This window comes from Schistocerca cancellata, chromosome 11, assembly GCF_023864275.1.
Source record: "Schistocerca cancellata isolate TAMUIC-IGC-003103 chromosome 11, iqSchCanc2.1, whole genome shotgun sequence".
Taxonomy (NCBI): domain Eukaryota; kingdom Metazoa; phylum Arthropoda; class Insecta; order Orthoptera; family Acrididae; genus Schistocerca; species Schistocerca cancellata.
Window position 1 is genome coordinate 61541119 of NC_064636.1, and position 23561 is coordinate 61564679.

General features: G+C 42.4%; 1 protein-coding gene across 1 annotated transcript in view; it reads right to left on the reverse strand.

The window, feature by feature from the left end:
• Positions 1 to 23561, reverse strand: part of LOC126108565 (neprilysin-2-like) — a 339107-nt gene that overhangs the window by 38498 nt on the left and 277048 nt on the right. The window contains exon 11 of the mRNA XM_049913853.1: positions 11252 to 11420. Within this exon, the coding sequence (XP_049769810.1) occupies positions 11252 to 11420 (169 nt within the window). The remainder of the gene's footprint in view (positions 1 to 11251; positions 11421 to 23561) is intronic.

Here is a 23561-nt window from a genome sequence, read left to right on the forward strand (position 1 = left end):
GTGTCTGCTAACACGTGTGACTTATGGCAGTGGCCCATAGACTTTTAACACAGAAACCGTTCAAACATTTATTGTTATTCAGCGTTCAGACGAGAATTGGAAACCAGGAATTACTGCGGTGGAAACAGAGTCAGATATCTTTATTTACATACAGGGCTATTACAAATGATTGAAGCGATTTCATAAATTAACTGTAGCTCCATTCATTGACATATGGTCACGACACACTACAGACACGTAGAAAAACTCATAAAGTTTTGTTCGGCTGAAGCCGCACTACAGGTTTCAGCCGCCAGAGCGCTCGAGAGCGCAGTGAGACAAAATGGCGACAGGAGCCGAGAAAGCGTATGTCGTGCTTGAAATGCACTCACATCAGTCAAGTCATAACAGTGCAACGACACTTCAGGACGAAGTTCAACAAAGATCCACCAACTGCTAACTCCATTCAGCGATGGTATGCGCAGTTTAAAGCTTCTGGATGCCTCTGTAAGGGGAAATCAACGGGTCGGCCTGCAGTGAGCGAAGAAACGGTTGAACGCGTGCGGGCAAGCTTCACGCGTAGCCCGCGGAAGTCGATGAATAAAGCAAGCAGGGAGCTAAACGTACCACAGCCGACGGTCAACAGGATGGTGCTCCACCGCACTTCCATCATGATGTTCGGCATTTCTTAAACAGGAGGTTGGAAAACCGATGGATAGGTCGTGGTGGAGATCATGATCAGCAATTCATGTCATGGCCTCCACGCTCTCCCGATTTAACCCCATGCGATTTCTTTCTGTGGGGTTATGTGAAAGATTCAGTGTTTAAACCTCCTCTACCAAGAAACGTGCCAGAACTGCGAGCTCGCATCAACGATGCTTTCGAACTCATTGATGGGGACATGCTGCGCCGAGTGTGGGAGGAACTTGATTATCGGCTTGATGTCTGCCGAATCACTAAAGGGGCACATATCGAACATTTGTGAATGCCTAAAAGAACTTTTTGAGTTTTTGTACGTGTGTGCAAAGCATTGTGAAAATCTCTCAAATAATAAAGTTATTGTACAGCTGTGAAATCGCTTCAATCATTTGTAATAACCCTGTATATGCTGTTTCCTTTCAGTCTGTTATCTAGATACAAGAGTAGACAAATGTTGCACATGAACTAGCATGAATATAGCATTCAATATTTTAACATTATTTCAAATTTGTTAGTGTAACATTACGGTATTTAAGGAGGGTGGAAAATCTGCATAAAATATCTACATTGAAAAAAAATCAACAATTTTTAAAAGAAAGTAAAATTATTTACTACACTTCAGCCCCTGGTACACATATATATCTTCATGGTGAATGCAGAAGGCACATGACCCTGTTCCAGTGTTCTATGAAGTGCCGTTGAATCACGTATTTTGTGATTTATAATTGTGGGCTGTACCGCTATACAACGTTACTGAAGTGTTGGCAGAAGAGCCAACACTGTGTTGCTAGAGGAGGCCGAAATGCACGCGTTTAATTACACGCTGACTGGCGTGAGGTCTGGAACAGTTAAGGGAATTAATAGTAGCAAATAAAGTACATAGTTGATATAATACTTAACTTTAATCCACAATTGGTGTACATCGCTCTTGACGGTACATGTTATAATCTCAATATCAAATGCTATGGCGCCTTGCTAGGTCGTAGCAAATGACGTAGCTGAAGGCTATGCTAACTATCGTCTCGGCAAAAGAGAGCGTAGTTGTCAGTGATCCATCTCTGGCTAAGTCGGCTGTACAACTGGGGCGAGTGCTAGTACGTCTCACTAGACCTGCCGTGTGGCGGCGCTCGGTCTGCCATCACTGACAGTGGCGACACGCGGGTCCGTCGTATACTAGCGGACCGAGGCCGATTTAAAGGCTACCACCTAGCAAGTGTGGTGTCTGGCGATGACACCACAGTTACACTACAGAGCACTACACTATATTATACTGTGGTACCTGGTACCTTAACCGGGTTGGGTTTCTCTCTTGTCCGGACAGCTAGCCCTCGGCACGCTGAACCGCAGCTCAGGAGTCACAGGGGTTGGGCTGTAGAGGTGTACAAATTGGGAGACGACTGTCAGGATCTCAGGAAATCCTTCCTGATCCTCTCCGAGGATCATCTTCTCACTGTTTTCAGAAGACTGTTAGGTGGAAGGGAGCACACCCTGCAGCCATTCATCCTGTTGGGCCCACTAGTATGCCAGTAACCGACGGAAAATATTTCGAAATTTCACATGATGCTTTATTCTCCTAAAAATAGCTGCGATTTATGTACTGTTTGCATAGCATGAGGGATAAGCCACTGACATGTCATGCCAAAGGTTATAGGTTGGAATCCTGTCAGTTATTGCAGTACTTTTATTCTTACATCTTTATCGAAAAGACTTTGACCATTATTTTTGTTCAATTAGTTGGTCTAAAAGTAATTTTTTCTGTTCCTCTCTCACGTCATATTAACCATCGTATGAAATACATCATTTGCTCTTATTTTTCTTTCTATCAGTCTTTTACCGCTTGGAATTCTTGTTTATGTGATTTTCATTATTGTTATGTCTTAACTTTGATTTAATTTCTTCCATTTTCCAGTCTTACATTTTCGTCAATGTTGTTACATTCACTATTTCTATTTCTTATTTTGCTCGAATTTCATTTAACTTACATTCCTCGTTTTAGTTTAAATCATCATCAGCATTATTTTGTCTGTTGTGTCTAGACAAGACAATCTAGACACAGGGTGAGGTTACCGAAAGGACACGCGTCAACTCACGCCGACTGGCGCGAATTCTGAAACAGGATAAGTTATGAATGCACTAAAGAAAAGTACGTATCTAAGTTAATACTCATCTTTAATCCATCATTGTGGTACATCGCTATTGACGATACAAGTGAGACTCTCTCCAGATATGGTTAATGGCGCCTTGCTAGGTCGTAGGCATGGACTTAGCTGAAGGCTATTTTAACTGTCTCTCGGCAAATGAGAGAAAGGCTTCGTCAGTGTAGTCGCTAGCAAAGTCGTCGTACAACTGGGGCGAGTGCTAGTCCGCCTCTCTAGACCTGCCGTGTGGTGGCGCTCGGTCTGCGATTGCTGACAGTGGCGACGCGCGGGTCCGACATGTACTAATGGACCGCGGCCGATTTAAAGCTACCACCTAGCAAGTGTGGTGTCTGGCGGTGACACCACATTGTCCATAGTGCAATAAGAATTAATGTTTTAAATATTTCTATAACGACTGCCGTTCAAAAATCTTGTAACGACAAATCCATTCTTAATGGCATTGCACTGTCAATATAAATATATTATTTCTCCCTTTTTTTACCGACAGATAGGCATTTTGAACTGTTTAAAAGTAATTATATGTAAATAAAAAGAATTAAATTCAGATGCACAAAAATTGGAAAAAAATTGCTGGGCAGCCAATTAACTGAGTGAAAATAGCTGTCAGAGACATTTCTATAGAATTCTAAAACACCTTTTTGTGTGAGTAGTCAGTACTTTAGCCATTACGCTCCGCAGCCAGTATGTAAATTGTTACTATTTTTGAAGTAATAGAGCACCATACGAAATTCTGAAACTTATTTCGTCGATTACAAGCAAACTAGATCGCACCTGGGAGAGTAGATGCAGGCTGCGATATCTAGAACCTTGACCGTACAGGTGGTTTCAAATAGGTCGAGCCCACGGTTTGGGATCTCTACTTGTTAGTCTGACAGGGCGCGGTCTGCGGAGAACGGAGACAGACAGACTTGTCAGGGGAGAAACTGGGGCTGGGGAGACACGATGTGGGGGCCGCCATGATGGAGGAGGGGGCAGACGGGAGGATGCTAAGTTCACCGGACTTGGATACGACGTGACGTCATTATGACGTATACACGCTACATCGAAAACGATAGAAACCGTATATCGACTATTCGACTTTTGTGAACTTTCGAGAGGTTGTGACAGGGTAACGCTGTGCTCTGCACCATTCGTTGAAATGTGTTTTGCGTTCCTTGCGTTTAAATCGTGTATTGTACTGTGTTTGTGTCCTGTGCGTTGTTTTTCGTTTGCTCGTCTCTAATTATGTGTTCAGCATTCGAGAGACTAATGAGAGAAAATGTGAAAGAGTTCAGCATCGATGACGACGGGCAATTGCGTGGTTATTGTGAATCTCAAGCAGAAATTGATGTACTTCTGACCCAGCTGAAGTGCGTCGGTTGTTTGTACTCGGTGAGAAGAAGCACTCAGCAGCGAAAATCTTTAGATGCGTCAAGACACTAACCTTTCGTTAAGATTACATTGAGAAATCCACCTCCCCTCGTATTTCATCTCCGGTCGACGATTTTTCTTCAACAATGCCTCATATTTTTCTTTTTAAGTTCGAAATTCGATCATTCTACACACCAGTAGTTACCTGTCTCTGCGGTCCGAGTGTAAAATTACTTGGAATTATGGTTGATAAAAGACTATCTTGGGATGGACATATAAATTACTTAGCTAACAAACTTGCACGAGTTCTCTTTCAGCTATATAAATTAAGAAAAAAAAAGTCAGCAAGAGTATGCTGCTACAATCTAATATGTACTGACAAGACCAATTGTATGAAACCATACTAAAATATTGATAATAAATAAATATTATTTTCGGCGTAAGCGTTCAATACAACAATCACACAATCTAATCTGGTCAGGACATAAGAAGACTTCACTTTTTTACGAAACGTGTTGTCCGTGGTGTTTTCAAGGCCACGGTCAGGAATATTTCTATTAATATCCAGCTCTTTTACTTTTATTTTGGCGAAATACATATACGCTGCCACACTGAGCTGTTATCAGAATCGCACGTGTCAAAACAAACCACTGGCTGACGACAGTTTAGAATCTCGAACGTTCGTAAAAGTCGATAGGTGTGTTAATCGACTAAAGCGTGTTACGTCACAATGACGTCACATCATATCCAGGTTGGGTGAACTTAGCATCCTCCGGGCAGACGAGGCCAGGGGAACGGGGGTGGCTCACTGGGCGAGCAATTTCTCTGGTGGACTGTCAGAGGTGGCGGCGGTCCGACGTGGCAGTCTGATCGGAGGTGGTCAGGTGACGTCACAACACGGGTGTGTGTGTGTGTGTGTGTGTGTGTCGATAGTGACCGGGCTGTGAGGAGAAGTCTGCAGGGCGCAGCGGATGCGAAACGGTTGCTGATGATGGCGGAAAAACACTCGCAGTTCTCAGAGTGGGCTGAAAAGTTGTAAGCGGATCAGTACCGTGATTAAAAAAGAAAGTCTTTAAACTGTGGGCAGTTGTTTAATTGATTCTACACCACTAGACCAATAACCTATTGATGCGTTTCTGTAATTTTTATCGTCTCTAGCAGAGCACTTAAACTAACAGGACTCAGATTTCACTTTCAGTGTTAATGTTCGACAATTATATTCACTGAAAGTTGTCCAAACTGGCACGTCCTCAGTTACAATACACAAGTAAAATTTTATTATTATTTTTATTGTTGCTGTTATTATATTATTAATAACAACTCAGGAATTATTTTCCACTTATTTGTCTATTGACTGAAGTTCTTATCGCATTAATTACCCATTTCATGCATTCCTAAAAAGTAAACCTCAACAGTGTTCCCCAGTCTTTCAGTAACACACCTCGTTTTTCGTGCAAAGTATTTTTGTTTTCACTGTACATTTCTGCGAATGTTTGGAACAATTGCAGCAACTATTCCTCTGTGGATCGTTTGTCTTTGGTCGAAAAAATTTCTCCTGACACTACTTCTCAACTAAATTATCCCACTTAGTATAGAAGCGTAATTTCAGGAATTTTCCACAAAATAAATGGCTAGTAGGAGACTAGAGAAATGAAAAGTTGAGTTCATCATTTATGTTACTCATTTGCAGTGTTAATGGAAAGGAAACAGCAAAAAATCAGTTTGGAAGCCATTCGTTAGTTAAATACAGAACTGACTGATGTCCCATCAGCATTGTCAGATTATGGAAAGCTAAGCTGATCATTTATTCCACACACCATCTGTGATATTAACCTATATGGAATAATAAACAATCGAGTTCAGAGCCACAATTAATTAAACAGAAATTTGAAATTATATATTTTTAATGTTTGTATTAAATTACATGTGAAGCAAATTCTTTTGCATTATTCACTTATACTGTTACCAACAAATACATTCAAAGGCACACACACACACACACACACACACACACATATATATATATATATATATATATATATATATGGGGTGAGTCACTAACTGCTGTCACCAAGAATAATTCCGAAAGTATGATAGGAGCTGAAAAGCTTGTGGGACAAAAGTTACATGAGACAACAGGGGCCATAATATGACATTGGTTTTTTGTTGTTAGGTGGGGTCGCTTCAGAGGTATGAAGGTCAACTTTGTTTTTTGAAATGAGATGCTATAGTTTGGTACTTATTATCTGATAATGGCTATCAAGACGAATCCAATGATGATGTATAATATTAATGTTTTTCAACAGGATTCCCTTGAGATCTGACGCGAACTAACACAAGGATCTCGAACCGCAGTGACAAAAGTACCAATTTCCATTCCCTTGTTAGTAAGTTTCCTTTGCCGGTTATGTTTCCGATGCATTAAAGATCCAGTTGTTCTCAATTTATCATACACACATTTAAATGTACGACGTGTAGGGCGAGTAAGTTGAGAATATCTTTCAGCATATAAGTCTCCAGATCTCACTGAATTTCATTGGCATCCTCTGTGAATGAGAAGCATATCGACTTGTTGTTGGAAGGAATACATCACCACATTCGCTTGATTCGACGATACCAGTCTTACCGTTCCTAATAGTGTTAAATTGCGAAATCGTCGAATGGTGTTTTCATATCAATGGCACGTATTCGGCGAATATTTACTATTTGCACGACATACGAGAGAGAATTGTCAGAGCATGTGCTTCGATAAGTGCCGAAGTGACAAGGAATATCACTCAATCCTTGATAAGAACATTGCATCTCTTCGTTCATACCAATGGTCATCACTTCTAACACCTTCTGTAAATGGACGTTCATGCCACATTTTTGACCTTCGCTGACCTTCAAAGACCTTACTGTTACATTATCACTGGATTCGTCTCGATAGCCGCTATCAGAAAATAAGTACCAAACTATAGCATCCCATTTAAAAAAACAAAGTTAAACTTCATATCTCTGAATCGACCCTACCTCACAACAAAAAACCAACGTCATATTATGGCCCCTGTTGTTCCATGCAACGTTTGTCCCACAAACTTTTCAGCTCCTATCATAGTTTCGGAGTTATTTTTGGTGGCAACAGTCAGTGACTCATTTATATATAGGGTGGGTCAGGAGGAAAGGTAAGTGTTTTGACAGGCACTGAAAATGAAGGAAAACTTCGTGTGGACACATGCCCTATTCCGAATGGTTTCCAAGGTAGACCACTTTTAACATACATTTTTATTTATTTTCTGTATTATTCATTGTCAATGTTTACAACATACCACAGTAATATAGAGGAAGTTGAGACGAACATTTTGATACAGGACGCTTGTGGTCCACCAAGTCGGAAAACTATCTCAAACTGGCCTGCAAAAAGCGTCTAAGCTACGGACTTCCAATATTCTCACAATCTCTCCGCGCAAACTGTTAGTCCTAGACCACAAATGAATAGGACTTTTTTTGCAACAACTTTAATTTAGTTTAATTGTGTACTGAGACACGTTTTCGTCGGACTGTGCGGTTTTCGAGTTATTAAAGAAAAACGTGCAAAAGTGATATTAAACGTGTTCTATCTCGGAAACCATTCGCACTAGGGCATATGTCCATATGACGTTTTTTTGTCCAGAACCACTAATACTATCGCGTCTCAAAGTGTGTACCTGTCCTCCTGACTCACCCTGCATATATAAAATTAAGGAAGGCCAATGGTCTCTGCACTACAGCTGTACACCAATCTCAAACTCTTATGAGAATCAAGGTAATACCACAGGTAATGGGGATGATGGGCAAGTGACACTACGTCAGTGGTGTGCGGACAGGTTGAGAATTTGGGTCTGGCAGGAGGTGTACCAGGGCAGTCCATGCAGTGGCTTTGTGGTCAGAGCATCTCCCTAGTCAGCAGAAGACTCACGTTCGAATCCCAGCCTGGCACAAATGTCCAACTTTGCCCATTGATATAACTCAATGCCCACTCGTAGTCATTGTCTGCAATTCCTTTGTGTCTTAGTTCGCGGTGGCTGCTAGATAAAAATGGTGTATGTGAAACACACACACACACACACACACACACATATATATATATATATATATATATATATATATATATATATATATATATATATATATATATATATATATATGGTGTTACAAAAAGGTACGGCCAAACTTTCAGGAAACATTCCTCACACACAAATAAAGAAAAGATGTTATGTGGACATGTGTCCGGAAACGATTAATTTCCATGTTAGAGCTCATTTTAGTTTCGTCAGTATCTACTGTACTTCCTCGATTCACCGCCATGATTTCATACGGGATACTCTACGTGTGCTGCTAGAACATGTGTCTTTACAAGTACGACACAACATGTGGTTCACGCACCATGGAGCTCCTGCACATTTCAGTCGAAGTGTTCGTACGCTTCTCAACAACAGATTCGGTGACCGACGGATTGGTAGAGGCGGACCAATTCCGTGGCCTCCACGCTCTCCTGACCTCAACCCTCTTGACTTTCATTTATGGGGGCATTTGGAAGCTCTCGTCTACGCAACTCCGGTACCAAATGTAGAGACTCTTCGTGCTCGTATTGTCGACGGCTGTGATACAATACGCCATTCTCCAGGGCTGCATCAGCGCATCAGGGATTCCGTGCGACGGAGTGTGGATGCACGTATCCGCGCTAACGGAGGACATTTTGAACATTTCCTGTAACAAAGTGTTTGAAGTCACGCTGGCACGTTCTGTTGCTGTGTGTTTCCATTCCATGATTAATGTGATTTGAAGAGAAGTAATAAAATGAGCTCTAACATGGAAAGTAAGCGTTTCCGGACACATGTCCACATAACATATTTTCTTTCTTTGTGTGTGCGGAATGTTTCCTGAAAGTTTGGCCGTGCCTTTATGTAACACCCTGTGTATATATATACAGGGTGAGTCACCTAACATTACCGCTGGATATATTTCGTAAACCACATCAAATACTGACGAATCGATTCCACAGACCCAACGTGAGGAGAGGGGCTAGTGTAATTGGTTACTACAAACCATAAAAAAAATGCACGGAAGTATGTTTTTTAACACAAACCTACGTTTTTTTAAATGGAACCGCGTTAGTTTTGTTAGCACATCTGAACATATAGACATATATCCAGAATGAGATTTTCACTCTGCAGCGGAGTGTGCGCTGATATGAAACTTCCTGGCAGATTAAAACTGTGTGCCCGACCGAGACCTTTGCAAAGGTCCCGAGTTCGAGTCTCGGTCGGGCACACAGTTTTAATCTGCCAGGAAGTTTCATATAGACATATACGTAATCAGTGCCGTTTGTTGCTTTGTAAAATGTTAATTAAATCCGGAGATATTGTAACCTAAAGTTGACGCTTGAGTACCACTCCTCCGCTGTTCGGTCGTGTGTATCGGAGAGCACCGAATTACGTAGGGATCCAAAGGGAACGTTGATGGACCTTAGGTACAGAAGAGACTGGAACAGCACATTACGTCCACATGCTAACACCTTTTTATTATCAAAATATCCACGGGTGTACTGCCGGTCTATACTGTCCAACGGGCACAATATTTCGGCGATCATACATGTCGCCATCATCAGGTGAACTGACGGACTGAGCTCCTGTGAACGTGCCGGCACGGAGATCCGTACGCTATGGCTGCTCAGAGGCAACTGAGGAACAGTTCCCTCTGACCAACCATAGCGTACGGATCTCCGTGCCGGCACGTTCACAGGAGCTCAGTCCGTCAGTTCACCTGATGATGGCGACATGTATGATCGCCGAAATATTGTGCCCGTTGGACAGTATAGACCGGCAGTACACCCGTGGATATTTTGATTATCAAATACGCCGGGAGAAACTCAAGAATCACCCCTTTTTATTGGTCTTTTTCACTGACGCACATGTACATTACCATGAAGGGTGAGGTACACGTGCACACGTGGTTTCCGTTTTCAATTACGGATTGGAATAGAGTGTGTCCTGACATGTCAGGCCAATAGATGTTCAATGTGGTGGCCATCATTTGCTGCACACAACTGTAATCGCTGGCGTAATGAATGTCGTACATGCCGCAGTACATCTGGTGTAATGTCGCCGCAGGCTGCCACAATACGTTGTTTCATATCCTCTGGGGTTGTAGGCACATCACGGTACACATTTTCCTTTAACGTACCCCACAGAAAGAAGTCCAGAGGTGTAAGATCAGGACAATGGGCTGGCCAATTTATGCGTTCACCACGTCCTATGAAACGCCCGTCGAACATCCTGTCAAGGGTCAGCCTAGTGTTAATTGCGGAATGTGCAGGTGCACCATCATGCTGACACCACATACGTCGACGCGTTTCCAGTGGGACATTTTCGAGCAACGTTGGCAGATCACTCTATAGAAACGCGATGTATGTTGCAGCTGTTTGGGCCTCTGCAATGAAGTGAGGACAATGTTTCAAGCGTCAACTTTAGGTTACAATATCTCCGGATGTAATTAACATTTTACAACGCAACAAACGGCACTGATTACGTATTTGTTTATATGTTCAGATGTGCTAACAAAACCAACGTGGTTCCACTTAAAAAAACGTAGGTTTGTGCTAGAAAACATACTTCCGTGCATTTTTGTATGGTTTGTATTAAACACTTACACTAGCCCCTCTCCTCACGTTCGGTCTGTCGAATCGGTTCGTCAGTATTTGATGTGGTTTACGAAATATATCCAGCGGTAACGTTAGGTGACTCACTCTGTATATATATATATATATATATATATATATATATATATATATATATATATATATATATATTGGTAGTCGTTCTCACTTTCTAGTTGCTTTTGCTTAGTTTGGTTGGAAAGAAATGAGAGATTGAATACCCTGAGCCTCTTTCGTCAGCCGTGCACTTCGGTAGAGAGTTGAAGGCAAAAGCACTTCATCTGAGGGCAGTGAATCGTCTGATGCACACTACAGCTGCCCTTTGGATAACGTGTCACTTGCACACAATGGTCACCACTTTTGAGGCCCCATCGCATAATGTACTCACGTATGGAGTTCTCGAGGGTGTCGTAGAATGCGTTGACGGTGGCCACATTGCTGTGGCTGGTCCACTCCGTCTTGTTGACGGGCTCCCGCAGCCGGCCGAAGGAGTAGTCGACGGCGAACCTGGACAGGTTGAGCACGCTCTCCAGGTACAGCGCCGGGCTGATGTCCAGCTGCAAAAGTACAGTCGTGGGCGAAACACGTGGCGAGCCACCAGCAGAGCACTATATTTCAATTCTTTTATCTTGGCGGCTCGCGCATGTCCGCCCAGACGCGGGAGATTGCTGCGTTGCCAGTTGCACACGACGCACGCGCCAATAGAAGCAGCGCCATAGTATAGCATAGTTCGCAAGCTTACGTTTAGGGGGGAGCGCGCAGTGCTACAGAGACGTGCTCCCTGCATTCCGCGCTGTGCGCGATTTTGTCATCACTGCACTGCTCGCCTGTGCAGACACATCGTGTTCCCACTGCTTTGACACTCTTATCAATCGATTCCACAAAAACTATTTGGCCCAAAAATTAGATTTTTACACATCTTCTTGACTGATACCTTCCCCCCATAAATGACTTAATTTTGTTTCGATGTTCAAGGCAGTTATTATGCAGCATTAAATATAGTAAACCATTGCACGAAATTTTGAAGAGTTTGCAGAGGTAAAAGTCCATAGAGTATACATTCCGTATGGTCGATTATAGTTGCCACAATGTTGAGAATGAAATGTGGACAAGATACCTAAATTTCATATAAAATTTACTGTATAACAATAGCTCATTTAAGTACCACATAGGTGTCGTATGTAATATTGAGAAATATTCCGTCTTTCGCGACTGTAACAAAAGTTTTATTTACACTGAGCACGTTTGGCTTTATTTTAAAGCACTTCAATCAATCAAAAGGAAGTACACAAAATACATTAAACAAAACTGTGGACTTACAAAAACATTAGGACTTGAATATGCCGTCTATCAGTGAAGTGCTCTGAGCTATGTCAAATACACTCCTGGAAATTGAAATAAGAACACCGTGAATTCATTGTCCCAGGAAGGGGAAACTTTATTGACACATTCCTGGGGTCAGATACATCACATGATCACACTGACAGAACCACAGGCACATAGACACAGGCAACAGAGCATGCACAATGTCGGCACTAGTACACCTTTCGCAGCAATGCAGGCTGCTATTCTCCCATGGAGACGATCGTAGAGATGCTGGATGTAGTCCTGTGGAACGGCTTGCCATGCCATTTCCACCTGCCGCCTCAGTTGGACCAGCGTTCGTGCTGGACGTGCAGACCGCGTGAGACGACGCTTCATCCAGTCCCAAACATGCTCAATGGGGGACAGATCCGGAGATCTTGCTGGCCAGGGTAGTTGACTTACACCTTCTAGAGCACGTTGGGTGGCACGGGATACATGCGGACGTGCATTGTCCTGTTGGAACAGCAAGTTCCCTTGCCGGTCTAGGAATGGTAGAACGATGGGTTCGATGACGGTTTGGATGTAGCGTGCACTATTCAGTGTCCCCTCGACGATCACCAGTGGTGTACGGCCAGTGTAGGAGATCTCTCCCCACACCACGATGCCGGGTGTTGGCCCTGTGTGCCTCGGTCGTATGCAGTCCTCATTGTGGCGCTCACCTGCACGGCGCCAAACACGCATACGACCATCATTGGCACCGAGGCAGAAGCGACTCTCATCGCTGAAGACGACACGTCTCCATTCGTCCCTCCATTCACGCCTGTCGCGACACCACTGGAGGCGGGCTGCACGATGTTGGGGCGTGAGCGGAAGACGGCCTAACGGTGTGCGGGACCGTAGCCCAGCTTCATGGAGACGGTTGCGAATGGTCCTCGCCGATACCCCAGGAGCAACAGTGTCCCTAATTTGCTGGGAAGTGGCGGTGCGGTCCCCTACGGCACTGCGTAGGATCCTACGGTCTTGGCGTGCATCCGTGCGTCGCTGCGGTCCGGTCCCAGGTCGACGGGCACGTGCACCTTCCGCCGACCACTGGCGACAACATCGATGTACTGTGGAGACCTCACGCCCCACGTGTTGAGCAATTCGGCGGTACGTCCACCCGGCCTCCCGCATGCCCACTATACGCCCTCGCTCAAAGTCCGTCAACTGCACATACGGTTCACGTCCACGCTGTCGCGGCATGCTACCAGTGTTAATGACTGCGATGGAGCTCCGTATGCCACGGCAAACTGGCTGACACTGACGGCGGCGGTGCACAAATGCTGCGCAGCTAGCGCCATTCGACGGCCAACACCGCGGTTCCTGGTGTGTCCGCTGTGCCGTGCGTGTGATCATTGCTTGTACAGCCCTCTCGCAGTGTCCGGAGCAAGTATGGTGGGTCTGACACACCGGTGTCAATGTGTTCTTTTTCCATTTCCAGGAGTGTATAATTTTTGTGTGGCACACACAAACATCATTTATTTGCTAAAACACTGATCTGCCAACACAAACGTTGAATATTGTGTTACCGCAGCACAAAACTACGAAAGGTGACTTGGCAATGGAGGAGACAAAATACTGTCCACTGAAGATGCTTCAAAAGAGAGAAACGCGTCTGGTCTAAATAAGTCCCTTATTACAGTTGCAAAAGAGGAATGTATTTCAGTACCATTGGTAAAACAAAAACGAGAAAGAGAACATGAGTACCATTGTGTATGTGCCATACCTTTCCTTGATTGAAGTGCTTTAAAATAAAGCCAAACGCGTCCGGTGTAAATAATACTTTTATTACAGTCGCGAAAGACGGAATATTTCTCAATATTACATACGACGCCTATGTAGTACTTAAATTAAATGAGATATTGTTATACAGTAAATTTTATATGAAATTTAGGTATCTTGTCCACATTTCATTCTCAACATTGTGGCAACTAAAATCGACCATAGGGAAAGTATACGCTATGGACTTCTACCTATGCAAACTCTTCAAAATTTCGTGCAATGGTTTACTATATCTAATGCTGCATAATAACTGCGTTGAATATCGAAACAAAATTAAGTCATTTATGGGGGGAAGTTATCAGTCAAGAAGACGCGTAAAAATCATATTTTTGGGCCAAATAGTTTTTGTGAAATCGAATGATAAGAGTGTCAAAGCAGTGGGAACACCATGTGTCTGCACAGGCGAGCAGTGCAGTGATGACAAAATCGCGCACAGCGCAGAATGCGGGGAGCACGTGTCTTCAGCAGCGAAAGGGTTAATGAAGAGACAAAGCACTAGAAATTTCAAAAAATTGCATTCAAACAAATGTAATTCGTGAAGTAAGGCACTTCGATTTTGTTTTTAAATAATGAAAATATTAGGCATCACATAAGGTTTGAACTCATAACCTTTAGCACAGTAGCCCAACACCTTATCCATTATGCTAACGCACCTCGTCTGACTACAGAACGCCATGAGGACTATAACACGTCACGCAAAATACTGACAAACACTGTTGGTATGATTATGAATTACTCACGCTTCGTCGAAGTACAATGGGAAACAAACAATTACCGCTGTTCTTTATTGCGAAAAAGCGGTTCGTGAGAGTGATACAAACACCTTTCCTTGCTATCGCCTGAATTAGGAGTCTTATTGCTTGTTTGGTTTAATTAATTAATACAATATGAAGCAATTGGTATAAAGAATGCTTTTTCCAAACTTTCTATAAAAGAATGTCTGCTATCAAGACATTGTTTTTGTTCTACTACTTTATTTATTACTGAACGTTTCTAAAACTGAAGACATTCGTCCATGCTCTGCACTGCAGTCGAGATGTGGCAACGTCGTTCTCTGTTCATTGGCTGACTGTGTTTTGTGACCTCAGATGCGCAGAACGAACCTAAACTCGGCCGCCAACATAAATGACGCGCACTTTAGCTTACAAGGATGGAGGTACGTGTGGTGATCGAGGGAAGGTTACGGGACTGCCTACTCACTGGCAACCCTGTGGGAAGGAGTTCCTCAGTGGTATACAGTAGCCTTCTGACACGGTTTCAGATTTCTAGAGTGTATAGGGAAACCACAATGGCCAGACACTAGTTCCCTGGCATCACTATAGCAGTCCCTGTGTATACGTGCCGTGAACACGGTTGCTGTTCAAACTGGTAAATTTCTCTGGTGGAGGAAGTTAAGGTACTGATATAAGATAGACTGGGGCTTCATAAGAGTGCTGAATCCAAAGTCGTTCTAGTGCATCCAGGGTAACCATGGTCCAGCCAGAGGCTTAGAAATGAGTTTTCCCAATTGACAAGTCTGTGGACTGAACAGTTTGAACTACACTTCTTCAGAGATTGGTGCTGTGTAACCATGTGGGAAATTGAGGACGGTAAGGTCCTGATAAAACGGAGGCTAGGACTTCGTAAGAGTGCTGAGTCCAAAATTCTTCTTATGGTAACCATTGTGTCCAGACAGAATCTTTGTAATGTCTTTTCTCAATTGACAAGTCTCCCAACTGTTTGAACTCCAAGATTGGTGCTGTGTAATCATGTGAGATTGGATAAACACCCAGGACGTGAGGGTTATGAGACTTTAATATTGGGTGGCAACTGTACTGTTTTCCAGCTTATGTCAGAACACACGCCTGTGGCTCTTAATGGCTCTGAGCACTATGGGACTCAACTTCTGAGGTCATCAGTCCCCTAGGACTTAGAACTACTTAAACCTAACTAACCTAAGGACATCACACACATCCATGCCCGAGGCAGGATTCGAACCTGCGACCGTAGCAGTCGCGCGGCTCCAGACTGCAGCGCCTAGAACCGCTCAGCCACTTCGGCCGGCACACACGCCTGTAGCGGGCTTGTTAGTCTTTCTCTGTCCATTGACATGATTTATAGTACTGTTAGCTCAATAGAAAAGGTCAAAGGCTGTAGGTAGGAGAAAGCTTCAAGCGATGAGTTTGTCAATACAGGAGTTCCAAATGTGATCTTTAAAACCAGATATGTATAGCATAGCATTAAACCTCGAGCCGTGGCGGTTAGCGCAACAAACTGGGAAATTTTCAACAATATGTGGTCGGTGTCAGAGGATGTGTCTTCAGTGCTGATCTTATGAAATATGTGGGAAAACTCCGGCGACTGGCACAGCCAACAAGGTTTTGGCAGGCACACCAGCAGACTGCATACAAAGCAACGGACGTACCAGCTGGATACTGAGGCATGCAGATCGACATCCATGATGTTCATCAGAGGCTCCCCATCAGCAGAATGGCAAGTGTTGCTGTGACTGTATATATGCCTGTTTCATGCGTGGACCGATATTAAGATGGAAAAGGGTTGAAAAAAGTTTGTATGTGATTCTAATTGTCAAATTACGTTCACCTTCATAAAACTACTTGTGTTTCCATGCTTTTGGTTATGTTCCAAGCAAGTTTTGGCTTGTATGCGTCTGCTTCTGCGGACACTGTTTATTTACAAACCGGATTTTCCTCCATGGGGGTTTGAATGTCGATAAAATGTGAATGGTGATGACATTAAACACATGGTTCCTATTATCCTCTGTTGTTATTGTTGCAAGCTTGTAATATTTTTGTGTACTTGGCTTTTGCTGAAACATGTTGTTGCGGTCTTCAGTCCTGAGACTGCTTTAATGCAGATCTCCATGTTACTCTACCCTGTGCAAGATTCTTCATCTCCCAGTACCTACTACAGCCTACATCCTTCTGAATCTGTTTAATGTATTCATCTCTTGGTCTCCCTCTACCATTTTTACCCTCCACGCTTCCCTCCAGTATCAAATTGGTGATCCCTTGATGCCTCGAACATGTCCCACCAACCGATCCCTTCTTCTAGTCAAGTTGTGCCACAAACTCCTCTTCTCCCCAATTCTATTCAATACCTCCTCATTAGTTATGTGATCTACCCATCTAATCTTCAGCATTCTTCTGTAGCATCACATTTCGAAAGCTTCTATTCTCTTCTTGTCTAAACTACTTATCGCACACGTTTCACTTCCATACATGGCTACACTCCATACAAATACTATCAGAAATGTCTTCCTGACACTTAAATCTATACTCGATGTTAACAAATTTTTCTTCTTCAGAAACGCTTTCCTTGCCATTGCCAGTCTATATTTTATATCCTCTCTACTTCGCCCATCATGAGTTATTTTGCTCCCCAAATAGCAAAACTCTTTTACTACTTTAAGTGTCTCTTTTCCTAATCTAATTCCCTCAGTGTCACCCGACTTAATTCGACTACGTTCCATTATCCTTGTTTTGCTTTTGTTGATGTTCATCTTATACCCTCCTTTCAAGACACTGTCCATTCCGTTCAATTGCTCTTCCAAGTCCTTTGCTGTCTCTGACAGAATTACAATGTCATCGGCGAACCTCAAAGTTTTTATTTCTTCTCCATGGATTTTAATACCTACTCCGAATTTTCTTTTGTTTCCTTTACTGCTTGCTCAATATACAGATGGAATAGCATCGGGGAGAGGCTACAACCTTGTCTCACTCCCTTCCCAACCACTGCTTCCCTTTTATGTCTCTCGACTCTTATAACTGCCATCTGCTTTCTGTACAAATTGTAAATAGCCTTTCGCTCCCTGCGTTTTACCCCTGCCACTTTTAGAGTTTGAAAGAGAGTATTCCAGTCAACATTGTCAAAAGCTTTCTCTAAGCCTACAAATGCTAGAAACGTAGGTTTGCCTTTCCTTAATATTTCTTCTAAGATAAGTCGTAGGGTCAGTATTGCCTCACGTGTTCCAACATTTCTACGGAATCCAAACAGATCTTCCCCGAGGTCGGCTTCTACCAGTTTTTCCATTCGTCTGTAAAGAATTCGCGTTATTATTTTGCAGCTGTGACTTATTAAACTGATAGTTCGGTAATTTTCACATCTGTCAACACAAGCTTTCTTTGAGATTGGAAGCATGCTAAATCAAAGAGGACATTTTGGTTTATTGGGAGACTGTCATTTCAGCCAAGTAATGCGGTAGATGGAAACTATAATGTTGTACAACGTTGGATAAACTGACCTGGATGCAACTTACTCCATTATGATCACCCACTTAATGTGTGGTGGATCACATGAAACAAATACGTTTCTTGTCTCCCTCTTGTGTCCGGAGCACATCCTTATAATGAAGAGTTGCCTTTTCTTGCCTCTGACTGGCTAGCATTAGAGAACAGAGACTCCAGAATAGTCTCAGATAAATGGGTTGTATCAGACTAAGGACGAACGTGCACAGTGAAAACGTACATAGTGAACGTATGTTAGAAACATTTCGGATGTAATTCTTCTTTAATTATGTGTGATTTTTTCGCAAATTGATTGAAATGTGATCACAAGTAGTACACTTCACACAAAAATGCCTGTGATTCTTGTGATAGTTAAAATGTATCGTATCATCCATAATGAATATTCAAGTACTCACTGTCAACGTCTAAGCACGTACTAAACTTGTAGCAATCCTCACTCCTGTCAAGGAGGGTGCTTTCAATTCAGTTCTGACTGTGCTATGCAATTCTGCATAGGGTAGACGTCGATAGAAGACGCACAGTGATTGGGAAGAACTTGTACAATGTATGCCTGAAGCATACATTTCCACCTGCAACGCTCACATGAAATATTTGGCTGTGTTGAATCAGGTCACATTTTCGGCAGAAATAAAATGTAGAGATATTGCGTGCTGTAGTACTGAAACCTTATTTTAAGTAAACAAATGATTTTGATCTCCAGTTGGGAAGTGGTCAGCTCCGAATGAATTTATAAAACCTGTGAGAGATCTGGTTAATGACCATATTTTAACCCAAACCAGAATACACAATATATACAAACAACTGCAATACTCAATACTTGCAAATACTCAGACGATGTGGTACACTGAGGTAACTAGGTAACCCTATGCACAGACATTTTTCTGAGATTATAAAAACATTTCCTTCTCATTTTTTAGTAAACAGCTCATGAAGTATTATCCATCATATAAATATATGATCAGAAAAATCCATTTTCTATCATGATCAAAAAATACACATTTATAGGAGCTACATTTTTCTAAATTTTGGAAAGATTTTGATTAGTAATGATTATTTTTATCATTATTATTATTTCTGTAATTTATTCTAGATAATAATTTGAAAATATTTGTAAATGAAATAATCATATACAAATTTTTGTGGACTCAAATATCGATATTCTGTAAGATCGCTGTGCTGCAAACTGTTATATCTCTCGTCCTCTTGACCTAAAATGTTTTGGGACGAATTACTTGCATTCTGAAGCCTGTTGTTTTCTGATGCAATCACCTGATGCAAGCAAGTTCAAGCATGTACTTGGTGGGAGATTGGTGAGGTTGTTGTTGGTGAGCAGTTGTGATTTCATCATTGTGCAATGAGTGCAATTTAGCCACACAGTTTTCTTATCTCAAAGACAAAAAAACTGGATCATACTTTCAGCGAGTCATGACTTTTCTAGCAAGCCACAATTTCTATGACGAGCCACAAGAAGTTGTAGAGAAAAATACAGTTTACTACTTATGGCTTTTTTTATTAAATTTATTAGTTGCACGATACAAGCGTTTCAGTTCCTAAAAAAGTGCACTTCATTGATATTTTTAAATTTCAAATATTTTAATGAGTTTCCTCAATAACAGAGCGCAGGTAATCTCAGTTTGGGTGTTGTTTCTGGTGTATTTTAAAAGCCAAGGATTTGGTTATTGCTGGGTATTTGTTTTGCAGATCAAGAAGGAAAAATAATATGTGAATTTGGAAAATAGACGCATTGAAATTAAACCTGAATTGTAAGAATTATGGACAGACTGATACTCAGCTATAACAATCAGAACTGGTGGACGATAATAGGATGACCAATAATCAACCCTCAAATTGGAGTTCAATTATATGGACACATCAAGATTTTAGAATTTAGTGTTTTATTCCATTTCTGTTGTGTGAAAGTGTAGGAACAGTTACTATGTCTAAGCCAAAGATAGACTCTGAAGAATAAATGGGTGGGGTGAAGACATAACACATACAGGATATTTAGATGTAACAGAAAGGAGGATGAAGGAACTGAATCACTGGAATGGAGGGATGTTGGAGTGAGTGATTAAACTTACAAAAAATTGTCTGTTGCAATCAGAAAGGATACGAGCGCAGAAAAATAACTGATTTTATTGTCGTGCGAAGTCGGTATCCTCATCTACATCTACATGGATAATCTGAAAATCACACTTAAGTGCCTGGCGGAGGGTTCATCGAACAACCTTCACAATAACTCTCTATATTTCCAATCTCCAACAGCGCACGGAAAAAAAGAACACCTACATATTTCCGCACGAGTTCGGAATTACATTATTTTATTATGATGATCGTTTCCCCCTATGTAGGTCGGTGTCAACAAAAGATTTTCACATCTGGAGGAGGAAGTTGGTGATTGCAATTTTGTGAGAAGATTCCGCCGCAATGAGAAAGTCTTTGTTTTAATGATGTCCACCACGAACCCTGTACCATGTCCGTGACACTCTCTCCCCTATTTCTCGATAATACAAAACGCGCTGCCGTTCTTTGAACTTGCTCGCTGTATTCCGTTATTTAGATTTGGTAAGGATCCCAGACTGCGCAGTAGTATTCTAAAAGAGGACGGACAAGCATAGTGTAGGCAGTATCTTTAGTAGGTCTGTTACATTTTCTAAGTACTCTTCCAATAAATCGCAGTCTTTGATTCACCTTCCGCACAACATTTTCGATGTGTTCTTTCCAGTTTAAGTTGTTCGTGATTGTAATTCCTAGGTATTTAGTTGCATTTACGAGCTTTAGAAGTAATTGATTATATGCGTAACCGAAGATCAACGGATTCCTTTTAGCACTCATGTGGATGACATACCACTTCTCAATGTTAAGGGTCAACCGCCATATTTCGCACCACACAGATATCTTTTCTAAATCTTGATCTTCTGATGACTTTAATAGACGATGAACGATAGCGTCGTCTGCAAACAACATAAGAGGGTTTTTTAGATTGTCTCCCAAATCGTTTATATAGATAAGGAACAGCAAAGGGCCATAGCACTATCTTGAGGAACGCCAGAAATCAGTCCTGTTTTACTCGATGATTTTCCACAAATTACTACAAACTGCGACCTGTCTGACAAGAACTCACGAATCCAGTCACATAACTGAGACGATTTTCCAAAAACAAGGAATTTCACCACAAGCTGCTTGTATGGCACAGTGTCAAAAGGCTTCTGGCAATCTAAAAATACGGAGTCGATCTGAAATTCCTTGTCAGTAGCACTCAACACTTCGTGTGAGTAAAGAGCTAGTTGTATTTTACAAGAACGATGTTTTCTAGATCCGTGATGTCAATAGACCGTTCTCTTCGAAGTAATTCGACGACGATACATATTCCAGTACATATTCCAACATCCTGCTGCTTATCGACGACAATTATCTTGGCCTGTAAGTTAGTGGATTACTCCTATTGCCTTTCTTGAATATTGCTGTGACCTGTGCAACTTTCCTGTCTCTGGGTACGGACCTTTCGTCGAGCAAACGGTTGCATATGATTGTTAAGCAAGGAGCTATCGCATCTGCTTACACTGAATGGAACCTAATTGGTATACAGTCTGGACCGGAAGACTTGCTTTTATTGATTTATCCGAGGATATCTACCTCTAAGTTACTCATGTTGGGGACTGTTCATGATTCGAATTCTGTAATACGAGGGTTGTTTTTTAAGTAAGGGCCGTTTTTATTTTTAAAAAAAGATACAAATACTTTTGTAAAAAAAACTTTTATTTTCTGATTCTACACACTTTTACCTATTTTTCTACATAGTTGCCTTGTTTATTTAAGCACTTGTCATACCGTACAACTAAGTTTTTAATTCCCTCTTCAAAGAAATCGGCCGCCTGCTCCGACAGCCAAGAATTCACGGCCGCTTTCACTTCATCGTCGTCATTGAAGCGCTGCCCGCCGAGATGGTGTTTCAGGTACCGGAAAAGGTGAAAATCGCTAGGAGCAAGGTCGGGGCTGTATGGTGCACGGTCCAAAACTTCCCAGCCAAAAGAATCAATCAAATCCCGAGTCTTTTGAGAGGTGTGAGGCCTAGCGTTATCGTGCAGGAGCAAAACTCCTTTTGTCAGCATGCCGCGCCTTTTGTTTTGAATTGCTCTGCAGAGCTTCTTTAGAGTTGCACAGTAGGCCTCTGAGTTGATTGTCGTTCCTCGTGGCATAAAGTCCACTAGCAAAACACCGCGCCGGTCCCAGAACACAGTTGCCATAACCTTGCGCTTTGACAGCGTCTGTTTGGCTTTGACCTTGACGGGGGAGGTTGTGTGTCGCCATTCCATCGATTGTCGCTTGCTTTCGGGAGTGATATAGGATACCCATGTTTCATCTCCAGTGACAATTTGACTCGACATGGCATCCCCTTCTTCCTCGTAACGAATCAAAAAGTCCAATGAAGTGGCAAATCTCTTCCCTTTGTGGTCCTCTGTGAGGAGTCTGGGTACCCATCGAGAACACAGTTTCTTAAAGTTTAGGTTTTCAGACACAATTTTGTACAAAACCGATCTCGAAACTTGTGGAAATTCCAAAGAATGAGTGGAAATTGTGAATCTTCTGTCCTCACGAACCTATGTTTCGACTGCAGCCACCAAATCATCAGTGATCACAGAGAGCCGGCCTGAGCGTTCTTCGTCACGGACGTTTTGACGGCCATTTTTAAACTCTCTAACCCATTGACGCACTTTACCTTCACTCATTGCATTCGAGCCATAACCCATTGACGCACTTTACCTTCACTCATTGCATTCGAGCCATAAACTTCTGTTAACTGACGATGAATTTCTGCAGCTGATAGGCTTCTCGCGGTCAAAAAACGTATCACTGACCGTATCTCACACGCGGCGGGCGATTCAATAATCGTAAACATTATAAAGTAGCACAGCGATGCGTACACGTCAGCTACAGAGCTGCAACTTGCATCAGTGTGAACGGGAAGGATGCCGGCAAGTGGCGCGGTGGCTTGTTGCGGCGTCCGCGCGAACTACGGGACTATACGCGCGAACGGCCCTTACTTAAAAAACAACCCTCGCATTTACGTCGTCGCCTTTGGTGCAGGAACTTCGAAAGGCTGTGTATAGTAACTCTGCTTTAGTAGCACTGTCATCGGTAGTATTTCAATTGCTGTCGCGCAGAGAACCATTGATTATTAATTTCAGTGTCGATAACTTCTGACGTGGGTCATCTTTGGTTTGTGATGGTGTTAGTGTTTACAGTGTATGTGTGGGTGTTAGTTACCATTACGGAGTTTATCTGAAATCAGAGGTTTTGAACTCGCTTGCACAGCGCTTACTT